This window comes from Oncorhynchus gorbuscha, linkage group LG15, assembly GCF_021184085.1.
Source record: "Oncorhynchus gorbuscha isolate QuinsamMale2020 ecotype Even-year linkage group LG15, OgorEven_v1.0, whole genome shotgun sequence".
NCBI classification, from domain to species: Eukaryota; Metazoa; Chordata; class Actinopteri; order Salmoniformes; family Salmonidae; genus Oncorhynchus; species Oncorhynchus gorbuscha.
Genome location: NC_060187.1, coordinates 67,090,657 through 67,118,605, shown reverse-complemented (window position 1 = coordinate 67,118,605; position 27,949 = coordinate 67,090,657). Strand labels below are relative to the sequence as shown.

Sequence of the window (27,949 nt, the reverse complement as noted above, 5' to 3'; positions counted from 1 at the left end):
TTGAGCATAAGAACACAGCATTAGACATGCAAAAATGTGTAGAATTGCAGGAGATTAGCTAATAACAGCAACAAAATGAATCTCAGCTCCATGGCAACATTTGTAGAACAGCTGGAAATTAGGTTTAAAAATATACCTTTCTCTGTCCTTTGCTAAGGCGATATTTTTTACTTATTCTTTGGTCTGTGTAATATTAAAACTAGCTACTTTTATGTTTGTTGTGTTGTGATACTTTCATAAACTTTCATAATTGCCCCCGAGGGGATAAATAAAGTTGTATTTATATTAAATGAATATGTACTGTCAGACTGAATCCCTAGAATGACTATAAGGCTAATCTAAAAATCATATTATCATTATAAATCACCATTATTACTATAATAACATGTAATGATCCGTTCATAAAGAACACGGGTGGTTCATGCCGGGTCACTGTGGTCATTAGGAGGGAATCAAACACAATCATATCTAACTCCATTCAAGATCAGTGTGTTTATGGGGGGGGGGGGGGGAGAGAAATTAGGACAGGACGCAAATAATTAACAGGGCCTTAAGTTTAACCATCTCATAAATGTAGCCTGATGAAAACTGTATTGACTGAAAAGAAAGGGGAAAATATATGAGGACATGGCGGTGATGGCATCAGGGGTTGTTGTCTACAACCAATAGGGTTTCATCACACGATCAAGCCCAGAGTACAGACAGTGTCCATTGGAAGCCAAGGGGTTGCTGGTCACCTTGACAAAAAAGTCAGAATAAAATATTACAAAAAACAGAATCTATTCAATTGGATGAATCCATTTACTCACACAATGAATCTAGCACAAAGAAAATGCAAAACACACACACACACACACAGTCCAACATCACACTGTGATATCATATCACACCTGTTAGTGTCAGATCACATAATCCAGACAAACGAACCTACACACCGTCACCCACACCCATCCTCCTGCTCCCACTACACTACAACAACACTTAGGAGGCCCAGTTCTTCATCACACAACACTTATCACATGGTTGCCATGGCAACTATGGCCTGTCTATTTATAGACCGCACCACTAATCAATTTAATTTCTGCGGTTGCCTAAGCAAAGGAGGGAGCAAGGGACAAAGGGAGCAAGAAGAAGGAGGAGAAAGCAGAGATGTCAGAGTTTTGTATTCTGTTTACAGTGGAGATGCTGCATTTCCTAGAAAGACATCCATACCTTTGTCCTAATTATACGTCAATCACATTTATTTATAAAGCCCTTCTTACATCAGCTGATGTCACAACGTACTGTACAGAAACCCAGCCTAAGGCCCCAAACAGCAAGCAATGCAGATGTAGAAGCACGGTGGCTAGGAATAACTCCCTAGAAAGGCCGGAACCTAGAAAGAAACCTAGAAAGGAACCAGGCTATGAGGGGTGGCCAGTCATCTTCTGGCTGTGCCAGGTGGAGATAATAACAGAACATGGCCAAGATGTTCAAATGTTCATAGATGGCCAGCAGGGTCATATAATAATAATCACAGTGGTTGTTGAGGGTGCAACAGGTTAGCACCTTAGGAGTACATTTCAGTTGGCGCACAAGGAAAATTTCCATTGCGCACAAGTAAAACTCAAATCAGTTTGACAAACGGTTGCATTCATGAGATTTATTGACAAATGTCAATTTAGAAAATGGTCAGCCAAAGCAAAAACCTGATAAAAAGTGAATTATGCAAGTACAGAAATTGTTTGCTCACTGAGAAATTAATATGCAGCTGGTCAGTGACAACTGTGTATCGTTTGGAGTTTGTGACCGCAAGCAACTATGTGAGCTTATTACAGCATATTACGCTTGTGAGCGTCATAGAGCAAAATGTGCTACATGTGTTTGTGAGGGTCTCAGCCTTCCATAGATAGCTTTTAGTAGTTCGTAGCACAAATCATTCTGACGTTTTTATAAAAAGATCCGTCCCTGGGCCCCTTTGGGATCCGCCCTTGTCTCACAAACACCGCTCTAGCTCAGCCCCTGTTAATCATACATACTAGTTTTTTTTTATTTAACCTTTATTTAACTTGGCAAGTCAGTTGAGAACAAATTCTTATTTACAATGACGGTCTACCCCGGCCAAACATGGACGACGCTGGGCCAATTGTGTGCCGCCCTATAGGACTCCCAATCACAGCCGGATGTGATACAGCCTGGATTCAAACTAGGGACTGTAGTGTTGCCTTTTGCACTGAGATGCAATGCCTTAGACTGCTGTGCCACTCAGAGCATGATGGTCTGTAGGTCAAACACATGATGTTTAAAGGAGGTCAAAAGTCCAAAACGTGACGATGGGACTCATTGGGTTAAAATGTATGCAAAACAAAAACCAATGATTGCAAAGTTAAACAAACCCAAAACTTATATGCACAAGGATGAGTTTGAACAATTTCCACAGAAAATGTTACAAAAACACATTTAGCTGAAGAACAGTGCAGATGCAAAGTTCAGTAAAAGAAGGACGGCACAAAAGAGCACAGCCCATCATTCTGCATTGTTCATGTGGTTTTGTAACATTTTCAGTGGAAATTGTTTAAGTAGTCATTCTGAATTGTTGTATCATTTGTTTAGCTTTGCAATCATTGGTTTTTGTTTGACATACATTTTAAAGTGAAACATGTCAGTCTCAGCATCATTCTGTTACTGTGGAATTCCCCATACACAAATGCATTGCATCTGCCATAAGGCCTATCCCATCTAGGTAGATAAGGCCTAGCCTATAACATGGGTCACAGAGTTGGGCCCCCTGTCCCTTTAAGAACAAGAGTCACCCATTATCTCTCCTTTCTGTTCCCCTGTGGTGCCAAGCACTGTCCTAACGCGCTAGCCAGTCTGAGCCGGTCTATAACCTCAGGATATGGAATGATCTCTTAATATGAAGCCTTTAGTGACGTCACACGGGGGGAGAGAGAGAGGTGGGTATGTGTGTGGGGGGGCGGGCGTACAAACGAATGACGTGCAAAATTCAGATTAGTTCTATGGAGTTTGTATTGTGGACGCCTTTCAAACCATCCACACTGCTTCTAACCTACATTAACCCACACATCGTCTGTCAACCACTCATGTCAGGGTTTGTGTTGTGATGATGATGTGAGGTATATGAACCCTGAAGAGTTGCCAGTTCGGGTCCCACTTCAGTTCAACCCTGGCTGTGCTCCTTTAATGGCACACTTCAGTCCAATTTGCTTCTGGAGATAAAGAGCGCAAGAGATGTATAATTTGAAGCCAGGAGATCTACAAATGGAGACTAGAATGACAGACCCACCTGTCCACCCCCTTTCTGCATTTCTATTCCAAAAATAAAATGTATGGCAGAGGAATCTCCAAACTCTCATCTCACCTGCAAAAGTCAAAGTCAACTAGACAAGTTCTTCTAGGAATAAATCATCAGGAACGTGACAGTCAAAATTTGTCATAAATCTAAGATTTATCCGTTTGTTACGGTTCGTTATATCTTTGTATAATTCAGTTTAACTGAATAGGGGTGGTACGGTCTCTGTTTGACCTCCATGAGTAAATGCCATGATAGGTTGAACAAGTAGTTCTCAAGGATGGAAAAGATTTACTATTGGATTCCTGGAAAAAGTGGCACTGACTAGTGAACCATTGTCCCTCTGTGTTGGTCACAAAAAACAGAGGTAAAGTCTAACCCTAGTGGGAATAAATACAAAAGTTACAAAATGGTAATGAAACACGTACATACACAAAATAGATTATCTGCTTATCTATTGATTTTCACAAGTGACATTTCTGATGCAAAAATACATCAATTGACCTGTCACTGAAACATACATTAACCTGTCATACATTGACCTGCCACTGAAATGTTCATGAAACTCAAAGAAAAAAACGAAGTTGACACCAGCTGAACAAAATTAGATTAAAGTCAACTGATAAGAACTCTGATAATCTGGTTGTCCCACGTATCACTACAGGCATTCACTGATTCCTTCAACAGCACTTGTCATCGCCAACCATGGTGGCCATTTGCATAGGGCTAGGAAACAAGTTGAGAGGGTGAACACGTCTTCACTTACGTAAATGGCTGATGCATTTTGAATTAATTTTATTGTATGACATATGTACAACACTTCATGCCATTTGTCTCCAGTTCGCGCAAAAAAAATATCCTTCATATTCACAAACTCGATCGTAGCAACGTTGATAAATATATTTCAACAATCAAATTACAACCATCGGTTTCAGATTAACATTTTGTTCATAACGACACCACGAAGACGCATTTTCCCCCCAACCAATCTAGTTTAACCTCAAGGGACTCGAGATTAAACAATAAAAGTATTCTATCAATATGATCCGCGCTCACTATCATTTATTGATATAATGTAAACAAATTTGGAACGTTAAAACGTTATCAACGTTTGTGTCCGCTGTTTTAGGCAGACCTCTCTCATTACCTACATTTTGGAACTAAAAATAACGGCAAAGCGCATCACTATTAACCCAATAGAACTACTATGTAACCGTTATTTCGCTCCTCATCTCACATTGTCCCAGTACTTCAGTTGGACTGAAGTCTGGAGTCTCATCACATCTAGAACCATGATCCGGGCATTGAGGTTTTTAGTTAAACTTCACTTCAGATAGGCCGCGGCAAAATCCTCGGTCTCACCTGACTCGCCTTCACCCCGCAGGTTCCACTGGCTTCGGTTTTGGCTTTGGGATCCTGGGGCGCTGCAGTAAACACTCACAACCAGTCAGTCCCCGGCACTGGCAGGCAATACAAAAGCGCTGATTGGGCCCCGACAAGCTCTCACGCTCTCTGTCCGTAACCAGACAGACAAATTATTGGACCGCGCTTGTGTCACTGACGCGCCTCTACTCAAAGGTGTATGTTGTTGTCTGGAGGGGAGAGAAGAGGAGAAATTGACCGAGATGCCCATCCTGTGAACAATACAATATTTAGGCTATATGCCATAAAAAATGTGACATATGCTCATGTCGTCAGTTATTCTAGTCATGTCGTCAGTTATTCTAGTGTAGACATCACGTCGAATTAATTGATTGTAGCCTACTGGGCCTACTTTGATGCATTTATACTATTTTTAGTCAAGGGACAATTTTGTCAGGTTTTTGTAGCCTATTTCTTATGCAATCACTTGGACCTTATGTTAAACATATTTCACGGCTGAGGTAAGCTACCGGTATGGGGCCCGCATTCATCATATGCATTATGCCCGGTCTAACAATAAACAAAGGTCATTTAATTGCCATGAGTAATAAACACTTAATGGCCTACATGCAAATCTGCGTGCATTTTAATTGGCATTCCAACTTTTGTAAGCTACCATTAAACATAAAGATTATCAGCCCTATGCTTCTACAATTTAGTTGAACAAACACTTAAACCATTGTCTATTTATACTGCACAGGATGCTGCCTGGAAGCTATTGACCGAAATGCTAACTGTGCCCTCTAGTGGCTACCTGGTAGTATTGCGCGGGCACATTACTGTATAGTAGCTCAGTGACTTTCAACGTGGCACGGTCATAGGATGCCACCTTTCCAACAAGTCAGTTCGTTAAACGTATGCCCTGCTAGAGCTGCCCCGGTCAAAGTACAGTTATTGTGAAGTGGAAATGTCTAGGAGCAACAAACACTCAGCCGCTTAGTGGTGGGCCTCACAAGCTCAAAGAACAGGACCGTCAAGTGCTGAAGTGCGTAAATATCATCTGTCCTCGATTGCAATACTCACTGTCAAGTTCCGAACTGCTTCTGGACACTACTTCAGCACAAGAACTGTTCGTCGGGAGCTTCATCAGATTGGTTCCCATGGCCGAGCAGCCACACACAAGCCTAAGATGATCATGCACAACCCCAAATGTCGGCTGGAGTGGCATAAAACTTGTCACCACTAGACTCTGGAGTAGTGGAAACTTGTTCTCTGGAGAGATATCTGGCAGTCCTACAGACAAATCTAGGTTTGGCAGATGACAGAACGCTACCAGCCTGAATGCATAGCGCCAACTGTAAAGTTTGGTGGAGGAATAATGGTTCCGGCTAGGCCCCTTAGTTCCAGTGAAGGGAAATCTTAAGTCTACAGCGTACAATGATATTCCAGACGACTCTGTGCTACCAATTTTGCAGCAACAGTTTGGGGAAGGCCTGTTCCTGTTTAAGAATGATAATGCCCCCCATGCACTAAGCGAGGTCCATACAGTTATGGTTTGTTGAGATCGATGTGGAAGAACTCCAAAGTCCTGACCTCAACACCATCTGAATCAATTGAAATGCCGACTGGGAGCCATGCCTAATCGCCCAACATCAGTGCCAGACTTACTATTGCTCGTAGCTGAATGGATGTAAGTCCCCGCAGTAATGTTCCCACATCTAGTGGAAAGCTTTCCCAAAAGAGTGGATGCTATTATAGTGGAAAGGGAGGGGACCAACTCTATATTAATACCACGATTTTGGAATGGTATGTTTGACAAGTAGCTGTCCACATACTTTTGGTCATGTAGTATACATGGTGAATATATATGGCTTGTTATTTACCAGTTAGTGGAACTCACAGAGCAATCATGCATATTTTTATGGCTATTAATGAAAATAAAATCTCTCATTAGAAATAAACTATTAAGAATAACAAGTGAAGAAAATACTCGATTAAACTGTAAAATCCAAAACTATGACAGAACTACATTTTTATTAGAATATAAAAGTAAAAAACAGGTGTGTCAGTTTCCATTGCAGAGTAAGATTCATTAGAAAAATTTAAATCAGGCAGTTGGTTAATTCATCTAATCAGAAAATAGACAACATTTCCCTTACAGCTACAGCACTGACATGTAAAGAAATGAGTTTTATTGTCATGTTGGTACATATTTACCTACTAATTGTGACTGGCCTGAACATTAGTGTTGAAAAGAAAGTGAAAGAAAACACTAATCAAGACTGACATTAGGGTAGCGGAATGACAGATAAAAAATACAAAGAGAAGAGAAACAAATGACAGAAAATATGTACATAAGTTTGAACAAAGTTTCAAGCACAGACTAACAAAAGGTCAAGGCTCTTAGGTTAGAGGTCAAAGGTTGGACAACAAGGCTCAACCACATCTCCAGACGCCTAGATCTCCAGCTGACAGACGCCTAGCTAAATGGAGTCACCTTCATTGCAATGTCATCTGTCTTTAGGGTCAAATACCTTACAATGTGGCCAGACCTGTCAGTAACCTACACATCAGGGAGACAAACCATAATCACAGGAAGTCCCAAGGCACATATTACAGTACCATTTCCTGTTGCTAGGCTAATGAATGTGGCATTTGAAACATTAAGCTGCACAACATAAAAATCCCCTGAGAGCATATGTATGTGGAGTGGGAGGCAAATGCGGCTTAGCGACGGTCCTGTGCCCATTTTAAGTAGTGCACAAAATACTAGAGGATTGTGTCAGCTGCTATGTGGCAAAATGTAGTGTTTCCATTTAAACAAATCCATCCATACTGTATGAGAAGTTTTAGTGAGTTTTTGAAAAATGATTAGGATACAGTCGTATAAAATCAGGATTAAATAAATGATAGATTAAGCCGTTTGTACACAGAGCCACTAGAGATAAAAAAAAAAATAAAAATGCATGTAAATAAGGTTGCAGTATTTTTGATTAAAATCCCTTAAAGTAAAGCTGCTTGAATATTTTCAAGATATAAAAGAAAACAATGTAAATCTGGGAGGGTGAGATTAATACAAATTGAGGCATACTATAGCCCTGTCATCCCATCAAGCAGAACGAGGAACATCACTATAGCCCTGTCATCCCAACAAGCAGAACGAGGAACATCACTATAGCCCTGTCATCCCAACAAGCAGAACATCACTATAGCACTGTCATCCCAACAAGCAGAACGAGGAACATCACTCAAGGCAAATAGTTGGGCAGCAGGTAACCCCAAGGTTAGCGTTTGGCCCCATTGTCTCACGTCAGATAGCATGACGGCAGTCTGCACTGAATTGAGGTTAAGGGACAAGCATCACATAAGAGTGACACAATCTGATGTAAGACAATGGCATTGGGCCAGTATAACCGAAAGTTCGCCGGATCAAATCCCGAAGCCGACAATGTGAAAAATCTGTATAATGCCCTTGGGCAAGAACCTTTAACGGCCTACCTGGAGCAATTGGGGTTGTGTCTGCCCCTAGCTGGCTCTGACCAACTCGCCGAGGGTGGCTCAGGAGTTGGGATATGCAAAAAACACATTTCCAATTCACACAAATTCATTATTATTAAATGACCAACCCTCATCCTTGGTGACTACATTTTTGAATTTCCTGTTTGAATAATATCACTCTAAATGAACTCATTTAATAAATGTAGTTAGATTGGAACTAAATCTGTCCATTGGTACATTTACAAAAAGTAGCCAAAGTACACACAAAAAAAATAGCCTTTTGGGGTGGGAGATCTGGCAGTTTCCTCTAACCCCTCACTTCTTGAAGAACTTCTTATTGAGAAGGAAGATGAGCAGGTTGACGTTGACTTTGGCCTTGTCGAACATCTTCATCACCGCCACTCCCTCGTACTGGAGCTGCAGTAGGTCCTACACACACACACACACACCCCCACACACACAAATAGACAGTTCTGAAATCCAAGGTCTTTCCAAATAGCAACACTAAATCATTTACCATTGCATCACATACAATATAGAGCACTGATTTCAGTGAGACTGGGATATGCATCAATCACAGATCATAGGTTTGTATTGAAATGTCAGTTTAGTTCTCTACTACTACTACTACCACCCAGACTCACCTGGTATTTGAGGGGGAACTTCTCCATGTCCACCCCCATAAAGCGAGCCTTTACCTGGAACGTGCCGCCCTCCTCACCGGGCACAATGTCAAAGATCACATTCTTAAACCTGAGGAGAGATAATAAATCAAATACATTACATTTCTTGAGGCCCTAAGTAACCATACATGGTGATTTGGTAGGGTGGTGTGTGTGAGCATGTTCCTGCTTGGGTGTGTGTATACTCACTGTGTGACTGGCAGGTCCTCAATCTCCAACAGGACTCCTTTCTCATGTAAACGGGCAGCAGTGTAGGTCAGAGTGGGCTGCTTGCTCTTCTTCCCTTTGCTCTCCACTGACTTCTTTCCACTCACCTTACTGAGGGGGAAGAGAGAGAGCTCAGCACAGTAGCAGTCTGCAGCCGTTTTACTCCTGAACTTCCAACAGTGTGGCCACACTCCCACATGTGTTTATGTGTACCTGTGTTTGGCTGTGAGGTTATCCAGGCAGGTGGTGATGTACTGGCTGTAGAAGTCCACCTGTTCGCTGTGGAAGGAGCTCTTGCAGTGAAGGCTGCCCATGGTCTGTCTCAGCTTGACCAGCTCAGCCTGACGACGCTGCCGGTACAGACGCTGGTGGCGGATGTCCTGGGAAGGATGGTTTGGAAAGAGGGTTACATTTGGGGGGGCAAATCCAAATGGCGGCCAATTGTGACGAGATTTCCCATCTTGGTTTAGGTGTAGTTGATTTGGTATGATAACTTTACAACTAAAATGTCATTGTGTGTGATGTGTAGTGTCTCTATCCACCTTGGCTATGAGCTGTAGTATCTGTGTCTGAGAGTCAGGTGGAGTCAGGACCCCCAGGCTCTCCAGCTTCCTCAGGCTACGCTGGATCTTCCGCTTCTTCTCCTCCAGAGACAGGTTGCCATCGGCAACGATCGACTGGTTCCTCTTCATCTTCTCGGGGGTGCGGGCGTCCCTCTGGGCGCGGCGATGCATCATCCACCCATGCTGCACCTCCTGAGAGAGGAGAGGAGTACACCAGCGGTTAGGGGGTTAACTACTACCAACTCCCTGCGGAGGGATGAGTGTGAGGAAGAGGGTGTGTGGGAGCCCAGTGAAGAGCTGTGGAATATACCTGATCCTGAGAGGAGGAGGCCCTGAGGACCTCACTCAGTGTGTCTCCAGGCTGGGCTCGGATCACATCGATGATCAACTGTTTGGTACTGCAAAACAAGCACCCTTCACATTAGACATGCCATTTTCATAGTGTGATAGTCGTACCACACTGAAATGTTAAATGGTTTAAGCCCCTACCTGAGGAGAACCCCCCTAGCGTCAGGGTGGTCGTCAGAGCCCCTGAACACATCAAACTTGCTGGTGAGTGTGAGGGACACCTCCATCTTACTGTACTGGGCCAGGGTCTGTTCTGGCTGGGGCTCCGCAGCGCTCACAGCCCCCTCACCAACCAGAGCGTGGATAGTGGGCACCTTCCCCAGGTCTCTCAGCAGATTCAGCAACGGGTCAGACTGGTCGGGACACAGGGAGTCCTGGTGCTCCAGCAGAAGCTACACACACACACACACTTTAGTGCACAGAATCTACTAAAATGAAAAGGTTTGTACCCAACCAACATCCCTCAGAACCCATTAAAATAAAAGTTTGGATGAGTCTATCTTATGTGGCATCCAGACCTTGTGGGTGTTGAGGAGCTCACTGATGGAAATATAGATGACAGGCTTGTTGAGGATGACCATCTCAGAGTACTCATCAATGTTAAAACGCTCCTCGGGCTCCGGCACGTCACACGCAGCATGCAGGAACTTACTGCGGAAGACATATGAACAGTGCTTAAGAACCACTTAGCATATTTTGCCTAATTATAGTAATAAAGCTCTCCTCTGAAAAGGTGGAGAATGTACTAAAATGACAGGACGACTCACCGGAACTTTGAGTGCGTCAAGGTAATGTAGTCATTGAGGGCACGCAGGTGAAGGCTGTCACCATGGAAGTGTTTGTGTGCAGCAGCATGCTGCAGGATGCGTGCAATGGAACCCAGGATGCGGCGCTGCTCGGGGAGCAGGGAGGAGCCGGCCGAAAACTCGACCACGTCAAAACCATCCGGCGCCACCACGGCTGGGTTCATGTAGCGGTAGTACACCAGGTTCCCCACAATCTGACCACAACACAACCATCATGTTCCCCACAATCTGACCACAACGCCAGTATTCCAGAAAGCCGGACTAGTGACTTAGAGAAGCGTCACACCAGAACTTTCCAGTTCCAGACAAAGAGCTTGAAACCAGTTTCATAGATCAGAAACCATAGTAGCACTGAATTCTGAAGTAAAACTGCTACCTACTAGGTTAACTTGATCTTAGCCTGTCTTGGTGAATACAGGACTTCTCCACCAATAAGATTGTTCATGACTGTGACTTGTCCCTTAAAATCCACTTGACATCGGAGCCTGCGTTGTTGGCAGTGCTTTACTTCCTTAACAATATGGGCGATGCTGAACTATTTGGCAGGGCAACTGTGTGTAGAGCTATATGAGGTGCCTCACATTGAAGATTTCTTTATTGCATTCCTTGGCTATCAAGTTTTCCATATAATCATGGAGGACTTCTACAGAACTGCAGGTAGAGTAAACGGAGGTCAGCTGACTGCCAGCGATGCTTTGCTAATATCACATTAACAAACCTAGGCAACATGATAAAAATAGCCCAATTCATCCTTCAGATTTTCAAAAGTCATTGGTGCTGTAGAGGGACACATTCCCAATTCAAAGACCCCCTGGACCAAATGAAGGAGACGAAGTGAATAGAAAATATTGTCACTCCATAAACAGGTAGCTATTGAATATTGTAGCCAACACGTCTAGCAAACAAAATCATTTTCAGAAACAGTCATTCAATTCAATGATTGTCCTTACTTCTTTGGTCAGATGATCTGTGACTACCATGGGGTTACAACTAAACATAGAACACATTGTTGCCCGTGTGGTCATGAAAAGCACTATGAATTCAATAAATTATTCATCCTACATAGGCAATTGGAATGGGCCTAGCATTGCATTTGTGACATATGTAAGTTGTAGTAGCCTATTAGGGCATAGCCTTGACACTTAAGCATTTTTATTGCAACGCTGGTGATATATTATAAAGTAAAAACATTACTAGTCACCCATGTGTGTAAGCTAGGCCTATTAAAATAATGCCACTTCACACATTTACTGTCTGCAATTGTCTGCCAGGCTCCGGCCCTCTGGCTTTTGCAGTAGTGGATGCATTACTTTTTGGGGGGGTAAATACACAACATATAAACAAAAGTACAGTACCAATGTATAAAAACAATCGAGCACACAGCCATGCAATCTCCATAGACAAACATTGGCATTAGAATAGCCTTACTGAAGAGCATGACAACATATGCCCTAATGTACAAAGCAAGGTCCATACAGAAATTTGTCAAGATCGGTGTGGAAGAACTTGACTGGCCTGCACAGAGCCCTGACCTCAACCTCAAACACTTCTGGGATGAATTGGAATGCCGACTGCAAGCCAGGCCTAATCGCCCAACATCAGTGCCCGACCTCCTCACTAATGCTTGTGGTTGAATGGAAGCAAGTCCCAGCAGCAATGTTCCAACATCTAGTGGAAAGCCTTCCCAGAAGAGTAGAGGCTGTAATATGTTGTGTTACAATTGTTTTAAATATTGGGTTCGGTCTTTTGACTCCATATCTATCGACATGAGGACCTTTTTGAATGTTGCGTGCACGAGCCAGTTGTCAGATCAATCAGAGCTTTGCTAAGCCTAATAACTTAAACGAGAAGAAACGGTTCTGGAACCAAGAAATCCTGAACTCCCTCATCTGATTAAGACAAGCCGGATACGTTTGGGAAATCCTGAATTTGTTAAACCATCTTCGTGGAATACCCCTCTGGTTTCCCACAATCTAACCACAACACAACCAACAGCACGTCATCACACATGGAAGGATCAGATCCTGTCTAGCTGATAACCGTATCTAAGTGATTTAATCATCAAGTCTGGTCAGTAGTGTACCTTGTAAAGCTCGTCCTCGCTGGCCTGAGGAAACTTCTCATGTAGAGAATCTCTCAGGACCTTGGCTGTGTAGCGCATCCCATATCTGTGGGAGGAAGGAGAACGCCTGAGTGTTGAACTCCCGTCACAGAATATAAAGTACCAGAGAAAGAAATCAAACTGAATCAATAAGTATCCAAATCTGGTGAGAGGAAGACGTGAGCCGCCAACAGCCGTTTGATTAAGTTGCTGGTGATTCAAATTAATTGCACTGAGAATGAAAAGGAAGCGCTGCAGAGTGCATATGAAGGGCCTCTTACGGTAATTTATGCAGGTTGCTGGTGATTGCGTTGAGCAGGCGGTCTGTGAGGTTCTTGAGGTTTACGATAGAGATGTCCAGACGACGCTGCACTTCTGGGTGGGCCAGGGCCTGCTCTGCACTCACTTCATAAGGCAGGGAGCTGGGGAGAGGAGACAGAGTATGTTGTGTCTGTATAGATGTACGTTTCTCAATGGACCTCTTGAAGCCAATCAGAGAGTGTCGGCGTACATATGTTTAAAATACTAGTCATGAGAAAATCATGTCAGTACATTCAACTAAAGTAAGTAAATCAGTCTGCATAGTATAAGTATTTCTTGCTGTATGCAGACCTCGTGGCCAAGCTAAAACACTCTAGTCACCTCTAGTAGATGGCTCTATAGGAGAACGAGTGTGTGTCGCTGTGATACTACATTTGCTCCTGGTTCAGTGCTGACCTCTTCTGGCCGGTCTGGGTCTCGGTCTGGTTGACCCAGCTCTTGTAGATCTCGCAGGGGTCCGTGCGGATGCTGAGGGTGCGGTCCTGCAGCACCTCTCTAATGGCCGGCCCCAGGATCTCCTTCAACGCCGTCTGACCTCGGGCGTGGCGGTAGAAACTCACCAACATCTTAATGACTGTGGGGTTACCAGTCACCACCTCCTGGGGCTGGTCCACCTTCCACCTGAGAGGGAGGGAGTGAGTGAGAAAGAGAGAAGTTGAGTTCAGTGGAACTTGATCCTCTTGACAGCCTGTGTGTGTGAGAATAATGTGTGTACACTGACTTGATCTCATGGCGCAGCGCGGTGGTGAAGAGCTGCAGCAGCAGGTAGGCCTCCCTGCAGTCGGAGCCGTAGTTGAACAGGGTGAAGATGACCGTCTCCATGAAGAGAGTCGTTTTATTCTGGGGCATCAGGAAGATCAGCTGGGCCAGGTACAGAGGCTGAGTCTGGAGAACACACACACTTAAGAGAGCCATTGCAGAAAACTCAGTACAGGCCACATACGAGGGGGCAGATAAAATAGTTGACCCTGTATCATTAATACCTACTTAAAAAAGTCCCTTCCATCAGCTCACCTGTAGCAGATAGAAGAGGTGCTGGTAAGCCTCCAGTTTCTCCCTCTTATCTTTGCTCAGGGCCTTGAGTCCCTTGCTCTTGTCCAGAGCCATCATGTCCGACAGCTGCTCCTTGTTCTTCTTGGTCAGCTTCTTGCAGTGGGAAACCACCTCCTGTAGTTATGTTAGTTAATCAAATATATGGATGAGAAGTGTGATGGACGACGGACCCTTCTAGGCACCTTCCAAATCAAAAATGAATAGAACTTCTGAAGCCGGTGTAGTAATAATGGAATGAAATAGGCTCCGACCTGCAGCGTGACGCGGTTGCGGACCAGCAGTCCTATCTTGAGGTCCATTAGGTCCAGGTCAGTCTCGAGCTGGCGGTTGGAGCGAATGGTCCTCACCACCTCCTCCCTCATACGCAGCAGCTCCCCCTCCTGGCGGATGTCATTGTCACCCATCTCCAGCAGGTGGGCAAACTTCCTCACTACTGACAGAGGAGGGGTAGTGGAGTGGACTGGAAGAGAACAAGATCAGTGTTAATACAGGGGGGGGGGATGTTAATGCAATTGAGACTGGTGTTATGCAAAAGACTTGGTATTTACATTGGACTAAAGTTATGATCATTGTAAAAATAAAAACAATTGTAGGAAAACAGGCAGACTTGTGAGTGGAGCTGTGGCCACCTACCTAGCATTCTGTATTCCTCACGGGCCTTGTTGGCTCGGAAGAATGCCTGGATCTTTATAATGGCGCCCACCTGTAGAAGAACAAAGGTCAGGCTACATTTCAAGGTATGTAGCCATTTTTAGAGCTGAGGGTTTGTCTATAGGGGTGATGGTTGGTTGCACTCACTTGACGTCTCAAGAAGCGCCGACGAGAAAGGTATTTCCTCCGAGCAATCCACATCTTCACACTGGCCTGGACCTAACACACACAGTAAGAACAACCAATGTCAACTTCAACACAGGGTTCGTCTTTAATTTACAAAGAGATTATTTGGTCAACCTTACCCTGACCACAGCCCTCCAGTTCTGGTAGAGATACTGTAGCCTCTTTCTGTAGGCGCTCTGCTGTACGAACCTCCTCCAGTGGGACTGGAAACAAAAACACACACACACACACTGAGCACCTTTCAGTTTTGAAACATGTATTTGGGTATGTAATGTTAGTCTGCACTGTCGTTCTATGCATTCTATGGTAGCTGACCTGGATGGTGACGATAGCAGGTAGCTGGGTGTTGAGGAAGTGCAGACGGGCACCCAGCCTCTGTCTGAGGAGGAATCCCTGGGCCCTGGCCTGCAGCTGCACCACCAGGCCCTCACTGGCCTTCCAATGCACCTCCCGGCCGTGGGCAGCAGTTACACTGCTCAGCACCGCCTGTAGAGGGAGACCGACCACAGAGACAGTCAGCCATAATAACTGTTGGCTTATCTAATCAATACAAACTCTAGCTCTTCAGCCATACTTGTTTCCACTGAATTTACAGGAAATTTTGACCTGTATTTCTTCGTGGCCCAGGAACACTGTGCACTGGACAAAGCCCTGCGGTCTCTCCCAGGTGCCCTCCAGCTTGTGCAGGTGGAAGTAGTAGGGGCTGTCCTCAGTCTTGGTCTTCAGCCATGGGCTCCGGTTGTCTCCTAAATCCAAGTACATAGAGATTATGGCTTGTCACTAGCTAGAAGCTTAAAGGTAGACTCAGTGTTATGACGCTGCCAGGAGCAGCACCACAGATACTGAGATGAGCTCGATGCAACATAGTATTTGCGTATGAACACGGGTATGCTTCACTCTGCTACAATGTGGTGGCTACGGGACCAAAACAGTGGAGACGTTTAGCCTCATTCTTCAACTCTGTTGTTGCTGAAATTGACATTTACTTTGTGAGTCGCTGAGTCTACAGTTAATCCTGACCAATTGTGAGCAGCTAATATGCTACTAAAGTGCATAGATCACCACCAGCATGAACGCAAGTGAATCACGGTAGTGGGTACGGACCTCCCACAGATTTGGCTCCGAGTAGGGCGGTGAGTTCAGACTGGTACACTCCAGCACATTCTGCCACCACGCTCCGCAGCGCCACCTCTGGCAGACGCAGGACTCGCAGAGTCTGGGACGCCTTGCCCTCCTTCACCGCCTGGTTCACAGCCGCCAAGCCCAGGGACACTGGCCAGGGAAACACACAGTTAAGATAACGGTATACATTTTGTGACAACATGAATTACAGTTGTGAGGAAACCCATCAGGATAGAATTTCACCATTGCTTTAAAAAGACGATGTGGAGGGTATCATGCCAACTCACTCTTCAGGGCTCTTTGAGTGTCCTGATTGGCTCTTCTCACTCCTTCCTGAATGTCAGCCAACCACAACTCTGCTCCTGGGTCACAGTTCACCTGTGATAGGACAAGGCACAGCACTGAATATTGAACTGCAAAATCTTGTTTAGATTCCCTGTTTTAAACTATTATGTCTTCCTGGATGACATACCTCAGCCTTCTGCCTCCGGGCTCTGGTCAGTACGTCATGGTAGCGGCGGGCATTGAGTGTCGTCACCTCCTCAAGGCCACTAGAAGGCAACAGCAGTGCAGCCAGAGTCTTCTGAGGGTCGCCTCGGCACAGGGCCTGGTTAATCAGCCCGATGGTGAGGATCTCTGGGGACAAACAGGAAGCAGACCCAGTCAAATACAAGGTGTTTCCGTTGTTTTAGAATCAAATAGCATCCAACAAAATATTGATGTCAATGGACCTAAACCCAGTGTTTCTGGGAGTTGGTGTCCAGTTCATCTAACGTACGGTCATGCTCTTCCTGTGCTGCTGCATTTACAGAGTTTAGTCCTCTCTGGAGATCGTTCCACGTCAGCAGAGCTCTCCCAGCCTTCCTCCTCTGATCACCGAGCTCCTCAAAGTACCTGAGGCAAATGACAAAGGAGTTCGTTAAAGTATACAGATCTGCAACCAGGCTACATGGGGACAACAGAGAATTGTCAGGAGTGGTAATGTAAACCCACCTCTGGACTAGGCTGTCGTCAATATCGGCCAGACCAGCTGCAGGGCTGATCAGCGTGGCACAAAAGGCTCCCACATCTTTGGCCTCCACCGCCTGGTTGATGAGAGCCACCGCCGAGAGCATCTCCACTGCTACGTACAGCTCCTCCTGCTGCAGGTCCCCCTGCAGGCACAGAGGACCACATTCACTACAACTAGTTTACATACAACAAAGTTATTCAAGTTCAGTAACTTGGTCATTTCCCCCTATATTTTTTATATTACTATATAAAACAATAGAAATATTCTCTCTTTTTTTTTTACAAAAGGTTAATGAAACAGTCTAAGACAGAGTTGCAGAGAAAAGGAGTTGAATGATATGAGGGAGATTAGGTGGCCATGGTACTTGACGGGCCAGGTGGGGAACTGTAGCCTAACCTACCTGAGGACTTTGTCGCTGCAGTGGGGCCAGTTCACTCTGGTAGAGCGCTGAGGCAAAGGGGTAGACGTCTGGGAGGTGGGCATCAGGGTCCATGAGTGCACGAACAGTCTGCCTGGGCTCCCCAAGACGCAGAGCCTCATTGATGGACCTTACAGCTTTCTGCACTGAATAAACACCCACACTTTGTTTGGATGGATCTACAACGGAACATTGTGACTGCAAAGGACCAGTCATTAATATACTTACGCACACATGCAGCAACTCAAGAGTCACTAGAATTGATATAGTGGATGCCCCTTGTTATAAGACCCGTCTACGATACAGTATTTAGTTGAGTGTGTACTAACTTGTCTGGTTGCGCTGGGCCTCATCGTTAGCCACACACACACCTTCCTGCAGCTCATCTCGCTCAAGAGGGTCCACACAGCCCAGGTCCTGCCACATGTCAGTGAGCAAAGGTCAGGGGTGTGTGTGTGTGTGTGTGTGTGTGTGTGTGTGTGTGTGTGTGGTGTTAATGTGCAGTTTCTCACCAGGGCCTTCTGTTCACGGTCAGTGGCCAGTTGCTCCAGGTACCAGGGGCCGTGGTCTCTCTGGAGGCCCCTCAAGGCCAGACAGGGGACCTGGAGGGCTGCCAGGAGGGCCAGAGAGTCCCCACAATCCAGGGCCTCGTCCACCTGCTCTATGGCCGCACGCACTGCAAACAGTGACAAAAATATTTGATTTAGTTCCGATTTTTTCCCTTCATCTTCTTATTTATATGTTTGATGGTTAAGTCCTACTCACCATTCACTTTGTCAATATTCTCTTGAATCTCACTTTGGGTCAGGTATTCCTCATAGATATCCTTCTCTTCTGAACCTTTACACTAGAAATTCAGTACACGATTACCATCCTGACACTAACAGAAACTCTGTACCAGGGATATGGCTATAAATGCATTTTTAAATTATCATATTCATTCAGTCAGTCACCTTGGTGTAGGCGAGAGTCGCCTTCTGTGCCCGTGCTTGGCGCAGCATCTCCTGGTAGACTGGCATCAGGTGCGCTTCCAGGTTGGTGAGCATGGCGCTGGGATTCCGCAGGGCCTGGGCAGTGACCTCCACATGCCCCCTCTCCACCGCCTCGTTGATAGCTATAACTGCAGCGTGGACTGGAGGGAGAGAGAAGGGAGATGAGGCAACATTTTGATAAACACTTCAAGGACAGTGAAAACATTGACTCTTAGATGACAGTCGATGACCAAGGAACTTCAATAGTATCTGATGCGTTTCAATTTGGAATCCCATCCATATCAGTTTAAGTAGAGAGTACCAATGTGCCAACCGACAACCCCTTGTCTAAAACGAACACATTTTGGGCCAGTGTGAATTCATATTTTAACTTGAAATAAGGTGTATTGTCTACATCTGAAAACATCAAAGCAAAACATCTGTGCCTCTACTTACCAGCAGCCTCATCCACTGTTATCTCATTGGCTAAGATTCCCCCAATCTTGCTAAAGGCTGGCATCTGGATGCCATATTTGTCCAGCTCCCGTTTCATGTTGTTAATCTCCTCCTCTGGAGAATAAATATTACCCAAAAAAACACAGGAATGAGAGAGGAATATTAATGATATTTTCCCCTTAACCCAGTTACCAGTTGTGATTGAATAGTAAGGTGTTACCAAGTAAGACTACCTGTAAATTTGACCTTGCCACAGAGGTCATGGATCTGAGGGGCCAAACCTAGTCGGAAAAGGTAGAGGCTGAGAGCATGGATGCAGTACACAGTTCTGGGCATGTTCTTCTTATCATAGATGTCAGTGGTCTCTGGGTGGAACATCTGAAACAACAGGGACAAGTTAGTTGCAGTTCAGGTGTAACAGTAAACAAGATCGCGACTGTTATACGTGAGGAGAGGCCTAAAGAGTTTTTCTCCCTTTAAAATGTACCGTTGGTAGTCCGATCTCCGCCATCGCACTGCGCCAATGGTTGATGTTGTCCGTGTGGCGGAACTGCAATCCCATACCCTGATGGAGAAACACATGATCCGTTGGAGAAATCTGCATTATGACACCTCTGATATTCAGCTACACTATTCAATGCCTTTGAAATAGAGTATTATGCTTGCTCAGCACTAATTCAAATTCAAAGGAGTTGGAAAATAGGTTGTTCTAAAGGACCACGGAGGTAAGCAAGAGGCAGAGTGTTATTTTGCAGAGAAAAATAAATGACAAGACTGTCAAAAGATCCAAAAGAAGGTTTCTCAGCAGGAAACTTAGTCTCTCTTACTGAGAGGCATTTCAGTAAAACCATAGGGCTGTGAACAACAGAACAGACCTTGAAGCGTTCCTGGTCCAGGTCATAGATTTTTTTGAGGGGGATTATCTTGGGGGCAAAACAGTGGCCTAGCTTGGCCAGCAGCACCCCGTTCCTCAGCCCCTCCTCCAGTTCAGTCGGGGCAGGCAGCTCCTCGTGGAGACAAGCTTCCATCCACCTTGTAAAGAGAGAACATGCGTCTAATGTCAACTTACTAGCGAATATTAACGCAAGATTTTTCCAAGTATTGCATGTGATGTGTTAAAACATGAAGTAAGAGCAATCAGACTTAAATGACAGAGATAGTTGCTTTTACAATTTCCTGCAGACAAGTGAATTGGCCAATTATCTCAAAAGACTGAGGCAACGACAGTGTCAGGTTGGATATTATACGGATATTTGCCTGTAGTTTTCCTTACCTCCAACAGCAGTTAGGGACCGTCCAGTGACAAATCAACATTTTCTAAATTCAATAGCTTTTTAACGATTACTGGTTCTAGCTAACCCAATGGCAGACACACATTGCACACATTTTTTTAAATGTAGCTTTACATCTCACACCATTTAAATTTACATTTTTAAATTTCAATAGCTCATTGGTCATATGACCTACTAGACTCAAACAAGGTTCAGAATGTCCACTGACTACCTTTCTATATTGCACACACTTTAGTTTGTCCATTTTCATCTCACATGTTTTTAGATTAATTTCTCAATTTAAAATCCCAAAGCTCCTTGGTGATGTGACCTAGTGACTTCAAACCAGGTTCAGAATGTCCACTGACTCTGACTTCGCACACTGATGTTGGTCTACTTTCATCTCATGCTATTATACTTCAATCTGTAAGCTTTGCAGGCCTTTATTTTACATGAAGAAAAAGAGGTTAACCAAAATGTTCCAACCTTGCAATAACTTATATGGACAGTGAAAAGATCTAAAAACATCTGCATGTGGTATGGATCAAGGACAGGAGAAGTGTTTGAACAGAGGTGCTTAAAGGAAGGCGCACAGGTAGGCTTCATGAAAAACAATGTTTCATATACTCTTTTTAAATCACAGTAATAGGCAGCGATTTGTCAGACAGAGTGAGCTTGATAACATGAAAGAATCCTTTTCATAGCATCACTTTCATATACTGTACATTAAGACAAATCCTTCTACGTTGAGTATTAGAAAACAGTTTACAGAACCCGATAATGACTTGATATTTGAGTGCATTCGCAACAAACCACCTGCAGACAACTTACAAAATGCAATAGTGCATTTGAGGGTTCGTTTTTCAGATTGAAATAGTTATTTGATGCATGGCCTACTATTTCTAACTGGGAAAATAAACGTCCAAGTCTTTTGTGAGTAAAATCTTTTATCCAAAATTGATTTAGATACATTTTTGTGAAGAGGTATGAGGGTTGTGATATGGGTCATTTAATAGTAAAATCATTTAAGGGATCAATACATTTCTATATTGCTTCCCCAGTATCTGCATGAACCATCAGGCCAGGTGTTTTTGGTTGACCCTGCTGTACAGAAAGAGGAATCAGAACACACTGCATTCAAATTCAGGTCTTAGTTATTCCATTGTACTGGATTTAATACATACTAGCATTTTACATAAAATATTATTACACTCATGAATGCATGACATACTGTAAAAAAAACTCACTGCTGGCTGTCACTTTGAGACATGCGCAGAGCAGACTGGAAGGGGAAGGGTAACTCTTGACTTGAACTACAGGGGTTCTCTGTAAAGAGAGTAATCCAAAAGGGACAGACACGCCCCTTGACTTTCAATTGGCACCGTTGACCTGTTTGTATTCTCTCCTGATTGGCAGTTTGACTAAAGTGCCAGAGGTATGAGGAGAGACATCCTTTGTATTTATGGGAACAAATATTTCCTAACACTTTGGATCCTATTCTTGGACAGTTAGAAAACACAATGCATCAATGCAAAAAATAAATAAATGACTAATTACTGTCCATGAGTAACCTCAACCTTGTGGGTCTGTGGGCCAATAAAGTGCCAACTCAATTCTATCAGAGTAGTCCCTCATGCCCCTATGAACGGGGACAGGGGGCGATAGTTTTTAATCTAAACCATCTGGTTAACTGATTAGAAGTCAAGAAGATCAAAAAGTAGATTGTTGTAAGGGTGTATTACATCCAGTGCTGCCACATTGTCATATCCATTCTGGATTCTGAGTGGTAAAATCATAACTGAATAATGCCTCTTTGTATGTGTATACATTTTCCACCAAGACAGAACTGCCAAAGAGGGTGGAGTTGAAATCTACTGCAGAGACAACCTGCAGAGTTCTGTCATACTATCCAGGTCTGTGCCCAAACAGTTCGAGCTTCTACTTTTATAAATTTACCTTTCCAGAAATAAGTCTCACTGTTGCCGCTTGTTACAGACCACCCTCAGCCCCTAGCTGCACACTGGACACCATATGTGAATTAATTGTCCCCCATTTATCTTCAGAGTTTGTACTGTTAGGTGACCTAAACTGGGATATGCTTAACACCCCCGCCATCCTACAATCTAAGATAGATGCCCTCAATCTCACCCAAATTATCATGGAACCTACCAGGTAAGGTAGAAGCCCAAATCCATAAACTCAGGCACCCTCATAGAAATCATCCTGACCAACCTGCCCTCTAAATACACCTCTGCTGTCTTCAACCAGGATCTCAGCGATCACTGCCTGCATTTGTAATGGGTCCGCGGTCAAACGACCACCCCTCAACATTAGAGGTCGACCGATTATGATTTTTCAACGCCAATAACGATACCGATTATTGTAGCCCCCCCCCCCCCTCCAAAAGCCGATACCCATTTAAAATCGGCCATTTTTTTTTCATTGATTTGTAATAATGACAATTACAACAATACTGAATGAACAATGAACACTTATTTTAACTTAATAGAATAAATCAATAAAATCAATTTAGCCTCAAATAAATAATGAAACATGTTCAATTTCATTTAAATAATGCAAAAACAAAGTGTTGGAGAAGAAAGTAAAAGTGCAATATATGTCATGTAAGAAAGCTAGCATTTAAGTTCCTTGCTCAGAACATGAGAACATATGAAAGCTGGTGGTTCCTTTTAACATGAGTTCAATATTCCCAGGTAAGAAGTTAAGTTATAGGAATTTAAGGAATATTTCCCTCTATACGATTTGTATTTCATATACCTTTGATTATTGGATGTTCTTATATGCACTTTAGTATTGCCAGTGTAACAGTATAGCTTCCGTCCCTCTTCTCGCTCCTCCCTGGGCTCGAACCAGGAACACATCGACAACAGCCACCCTCGAAGCAGCGTTACCCATCGCTCCACAAAAGCCGCAGCCCTTGCAGAGCAAGGGGAACAACTTCTCCAAGTCTCAGAACGAGTGACGTTTGAAACGCTATTAGCGTGCACCCCGCTAACTAGCTAGCCTTTTCACATCGGTTCTACCAGCCTAATCTCAGGAGATGAGATGCTTGAAGTCATAAATAGCGCAATGCTTGAAAAAGGAAAACACAGGAAAGTGCCGTTTGAATGAACGCTTACGAAGCCTGCTGCTGCCTACCATCGTTCAGTCAAACTGCTCTATCAAATCATAGACTTAATTATAACAAAATAACACGAGCCTTAGGTCATTAATATGGTCGAATCTGGAAACTATAATCTCGAAAACCAAATGTTTATTCTTTCAGTGAAATACGGAACCGTTCCGCATTTTATCTAACGGGTGGCATCCGTAAGTCTAAATATTGCTGTTACATTGCACAACCTTCAATGTTGTCATAATTACGTAAAATTCTGGCAAATTAGTTTGCAGCGAGCCAGGTGGGTCAAACTGTTGCATATACCCTGGCACTGCGTGCAATTAACGCAAGAGAAGTGACAATTTCACCTAGTTAATATTGCCTGCTAACCTTTCTTTAAGCTATAAATGCAGGTTTAAAATATAAACTTCTGTATTGATTTTAAGAAAGGCATTGATGTTTATGGTTAGGTACAGTCGTGCAACGTTTGTGCTTTTTTCACAAATGCGCTTTTGTTAAATCATCCCCCGTTTGGCAAAGTTGGCTGTCTTTGTTAGGAAGAAGTATTCACACAGTTCGCAAAGAGCCAGGTGGCCCAAACTGCTGCATATACCCTGACTCTGTTGCAAGAGAAGTGATACATTTTTCCTTGTTGAAAGAAATTCATGTTAGCATGCAATATTAACTAAATATGCAGGTTTAAAATATATACTTCTGTATTGATTTTAATAAAGGCATTGACGTTTATGGTTAGGTACACGCTGGAACAACGACAGTCCTTTTTTGCGAATGCGCACCGTTTAAATACAACGCAGGACACGCTAGATAAACTAGTAATATCAACCATGTGTAGTTATAACTAGTGATTATGATTGATTGTTTTTTTATAAGATAAGTTTAATGCTAGCTAGCAACTTACCTTGGCTTCTTACTCCATTCGTGTAGCAGGCAGCCTCCTCATGGAGTGCAATGTAAAGCAGGTGGTTAGAGCGTTGGACTAGTTAACTGTAAGGTTGCAAGATTGAATCCCCAAGCTGAGAAGGTAAAAATCTGTCGTTCTGCCCCTGAACAAGGCAGTTAACCCACCGTTCCAAGGCCATCATTGAAAATAAGAATGTGTTGTTAACTGACTTGACTAGTTAAATAAAGGTGTAAAAATATATAAATCAGACAAATCAGTGCCCAAAAATACAGATTTCCGATTGTCATGAAAACTTGAAATCGGCCATTCCGAATAATCGGTCGACCTCTACTCCAGACGAACTTCAATGCCATACAACTCTTCTTCCGTGGCCTCCAACTGCTCTTAAATGCAAGTAAAACTAAATGCATGCTCTTCAACCGATCGCACCTGCCCGCCTAGCATCACTACTCTGGACAGTTCTGACTTGTGGACAACTACAAATACCTAGATGTCTGGTTAGACTGTAAACTCTCCTTCCAGACTCATATTAAGCATCTCCAACCCAAAATTAAATCTAGAATCGGCTTCCTATTTCACAACAAAGCATCCTTCACTCATGCTGCTAAACATACCCTCGTAAAACTTTTTTCACCAAAGCCCCATATACTACCCACCACTGCAACCTGTATGGCTGGTCTCGTTGGCTGGCCCTCGCTTCATATTCGTCGCCAAACCCACTGGCTCCAGGTCATCTATAAGTCCTTGCTAGGTAAAGCCCCACCTTGTCTCAGCACCCACCCGTAGCACACGCTCCAGCAGGTATATTTCACTGGTCACCCCTAAAGCCAATTCCTCCTTTCCTTCAAGTTCTCTGCTGCCAATGACTGGAATGAACTGCAAAAATCACTGAAGCTGGAGACTTATCTCCCTCACTAAGATTAAGCATCAGCTGTCAGAGCAGCTTACCGATCATTGCACCTGTACACAGCCCATTTGTAAATAGCCCACCAAACTACCCCATCCCCATATTCATTTTCTTCTCCTTTGCACCCCAGTAGCTCTCCTTGCACATTCATCTTCTGCACATCTGTCACTTCAGTGTTTATTTGCAAAATTGTAAATATTTCACCACTACGGCCTATTTATTGCCTTACCTCCCTAATCTTACTTCATTTGCACACACTGTATATAGACTTCTCCATTGTGTTATTGACTGTACTTTTTGTTTATTCCATGTGTAACTGTTGTTGTTTGCGTCACATTGCTTTGCCTTATCTTGGCCAGGTCGCAGTTGTAAATGAAACTTGTTATAAACTGGCTAAATAAAAACGTATATATTTTTTTATATACTGTATGTGGGAATAAATAAATAATAAATAAGGGCACTGCGTTCATCCACCTCTGGCCTGCTCGCCTCCCTACCACTGAGGAAGTACAGTTCCCGCTCAGCCCAGTCAAAACTGTTCGCTGCTCTGGCTCCCCAATGGTGGAACAAACTCCCTCTTGACGCCAGGACAGCGGAGTCAATCACCACCTTCCGGAGACACCTGAAACCCCACCTCTTTAAGGAATACCTAGGATAGGATAAAGTCATCCTTCTCACCCCCTTAAAAGATTTAGATGCACTATTGTAAAGTGGCTGTTCCACTGGATGTCATAAGGTGAATGCACCAATTTGTAAGTCTCTCTGGACAAGAGCGTCTGCTAAATGACTTAAATGTAATGTAAATGGAATGTCTGTCCTACATGTAGTGTTGGTACATGGAATATTCCTCAACTGCATATATCATAATACTTCTATTTGCAATAGCAATTTATGTTCAACAACTGACATTTTCAGATATTATTTTAAAAATATTGGTGCTAACAATTCATTCTCTATTGTCATAGATTTGGTGGACACTCATCTGTGATGACTTCAAGTAAGTACAAATGAAACTGTCACTTAATATTTATTTCTTAGTCTAAAAAACGCTCTAGATTTATTCACCTTGTTTGAGTCGCTAGGTCACATGACCAAAGAGCTACTGAAATTTTACAATTAGAAAAATTCATGTTAAATCAAGAGATGAAAACGGACAAACTAAAAGGTGTGCAATAAAGAAGTAGTCAATGGACATTCTGAACCTTGTTTGAGTCAAGTAGGTCACATGACCAAGGAGCTATTGAAATTCGAATGTAAAGAAATGTTTGTACTTTGTTTACGCTCCCTAACTAATTCAACGAGGAATACAAAATGCTGCTCACACTTCCACATGTTTATTAATTTAGAAAGCGAAATAATGTCAAAATCGTGAAGGTAAGACCTGTGCAATTTTTCCAACATCATGACACTTATTTGGAGTATGTGGCTCAAGTGGTTTGAAAGCGCGAATATCAAACTTGAAACGGTCTTTACCTCGGTTTTCAAAAGCAAGTTAGCTATCCATGATAGGGTGAAGTAATACTGATATAGTCTTAAGTACACGTCAGTTATTGTCTGAAACAAACTGAGAAGAAAGTTAACTGTTCTTACCTTTTAGCCTCTTCCAAACGGCACAGGTATTGATAGGCAACATTCTGGACGCGTTGTTCATCCATCTCCTCAGCTGTCAACCGCTCATCTGTAACAAAATGTCAAACAATCATATAACTTTATACAAAGTACCATCTAGCAAGCTAACTTAACTAAATACCGGAGTTGACATGGACTTGACCCAAGTTAACCTTGACAAGTTAGCTAAAGTTATATTGCAAGCCTTGCAAGTTTGCTAGCTACAACGTTACAGTAAGCCGTTAAGGTTAGATCATTTGCTAATGTTACCTGCGATCTATAGTTAGCCACCCACTTAAAAAAACAGGCAAAACAACCAGTTTACTATTTGTCTAACAAACTTAATGTTCATTAGGTTGCAAGGTCGCTTAACTTACATCCACCTGAACGCGTTTGTGTTCCCGTATCTCCCATTTTCTTCTTCGACAGTTCTCTCAAAACGCTAGTTATATTTTCTGGTCTCAAGTTATCGATATGACTTTCGCATTTGGATAGTGTTTTAATTAAATTGTCGATGCTGTTTCCACATTCTAAAATAATAAAAAATGCACAGTCCTTCCTACTGATTCAACTGCAGTACACACATTTTTCTGTCAAATTTGAACTTTGAATATCCCGCCATCCACTCATTGGCTAATCAGAAGCTGTTCTGATTGGCTAATGCAGTTGGTCACTTTGTATTGTGGTACATGAAGTGTATTTTGGAAACGTTCGAAACATACGTGATAACCATAAATAACCTTCTGGGAGATGTTTACTTGTTACTTTAAAAAAAAAAAATATAATAATAATGTAAACATTTTGTAAATAATCATAGCTAGCAATACGACATTTAAGTTGCTGCTTCAGTCTCCTTGTTAATTGTGCCGCAAATAATTTATATGGCCAACTACTCCTCACTTCCTATTTAATATTGCCATAGCAACATACCTGCTACTTCTTAGCTTTCCCTGGCTCCACAAACTACTTGGTTTCAAGTAAGTAAGTTAGCTAGCAAACAGGATAAACATCTGTCCATGCTACTTCTCAAAAATGTTTATTTTTATGCGATAATTCTGGCTATATATGCCTAA

General features: G+C 43.3%; 2 protein-coding genes across 6 annotated transcripts in view; both read right to left on the bottom strand.

The window, feature by feature from the left end:
* Positions 1 to 4,901, bottom strand: part of LOC123997829 (transcriptional repressor p66-beta-like) — a 19,034-nt gene extending 14,133 nt beyond the window's left edge. For 2 of the 5 annotated variants that reach the window (XM_046302415.1, XM_046302416.1), the window contains exon 1: positions 4,655 to 4,901. The gene's annotated coding sequence lies outside the window, so the exon portion shown is untranslated. The remainder of the gene's footprint in view (positions 1 to 4,654) is intronic. The other 3 variants (XM_046302412.1, XM_046302413.1, XM_046302414.1) reach the window with 2 other exon arrangements.
* A 1,768-nt stretch (positions 4,902 to 6,669) lies between these two features.
* iqgap3 (IQ motif containing GTPase activating protein 3) lies at positions 6,670 to 27,489 on the bottom strand. Its single transcript, XM_046302411.1, has 36 exons — positions 27,254 to 27,489; positions 26,859 to 26,946; positions 19,926 to 20,082; positions 19,538 to 19,615; positions 19,284 to 19,428; positions 19,051 to 19,164; positions 18,577 to 18,755; positions 18,389 to 18,470; positions 18,136 to 18,299; positions 17,953 to 18,040; positions 17,606 to 17,769; positions 17,187 to 17,347; positions 16,972 to 17,087; positions 16,666 to 16,829; positions 16,481 to 16,571; positions 16,176 to 16,343; positions 15,678 to 15,817; positions 15,387 to 15,557; positions 15,191 to 15,274; positions 15,033 to 15,104; positions 14,868 to 14,937; positions 14,486 to 14,694; positions 14,196 to 14,348; positions 13,903 to 14,066; positions 13,578 to 13,802; positions 13,142 to 13,282; positions 12,843 to 12,927; positions 10,721 to 10,953; positions 10,472 to 10,604; positions 10,095 to 10,345; positions 9,916 to 10,003; positions 9,585 to 9,797; positions 9,256 to 9,422; positions 9,025 to 9,153; positions 8,797 to 8,905; positions 6,670 to 8,581 (listed from the first exon to the last, which is right to left on the bottom strand). Exons 1-36 carry the CDS (start codon positions 27,288 to 27,290, stop codon positions 8,468 to 8,470), a joined length of 4,947 nt encoding a protein of 1,648 aa, XP_046158367.1. The 5' UTR covers positions 27,291 to 27,489; the 3' UTR covers positions 6,670 to 8,467.
* Between the last annotated feature and the right edge of the window lie 460 nt (positions 27,490 to 27,949).

Coding starts and splice junctions, on each gene's coding strand:
- iqgap3 (XM_046302411.1), bottom strand. CDS start 27,290: ATGGGAGATACGGGAACACAAACGCGTTCAGGTGGAT. Junction 26,947..27,253: donor ACAAACGCGTTCAGGTGGAT/GTAAGTTAAGCG, acceptor ATTTTGTTACAG/ATGAGCGGTTGACAGCTGAG. Junction 8,906..9,024: donor GAGGACCTGCCAGTCACACA/GTGAGTATACAC, acceptor ATCTCTCCTCAG/GTTTAAGAATGTGATCTTTG.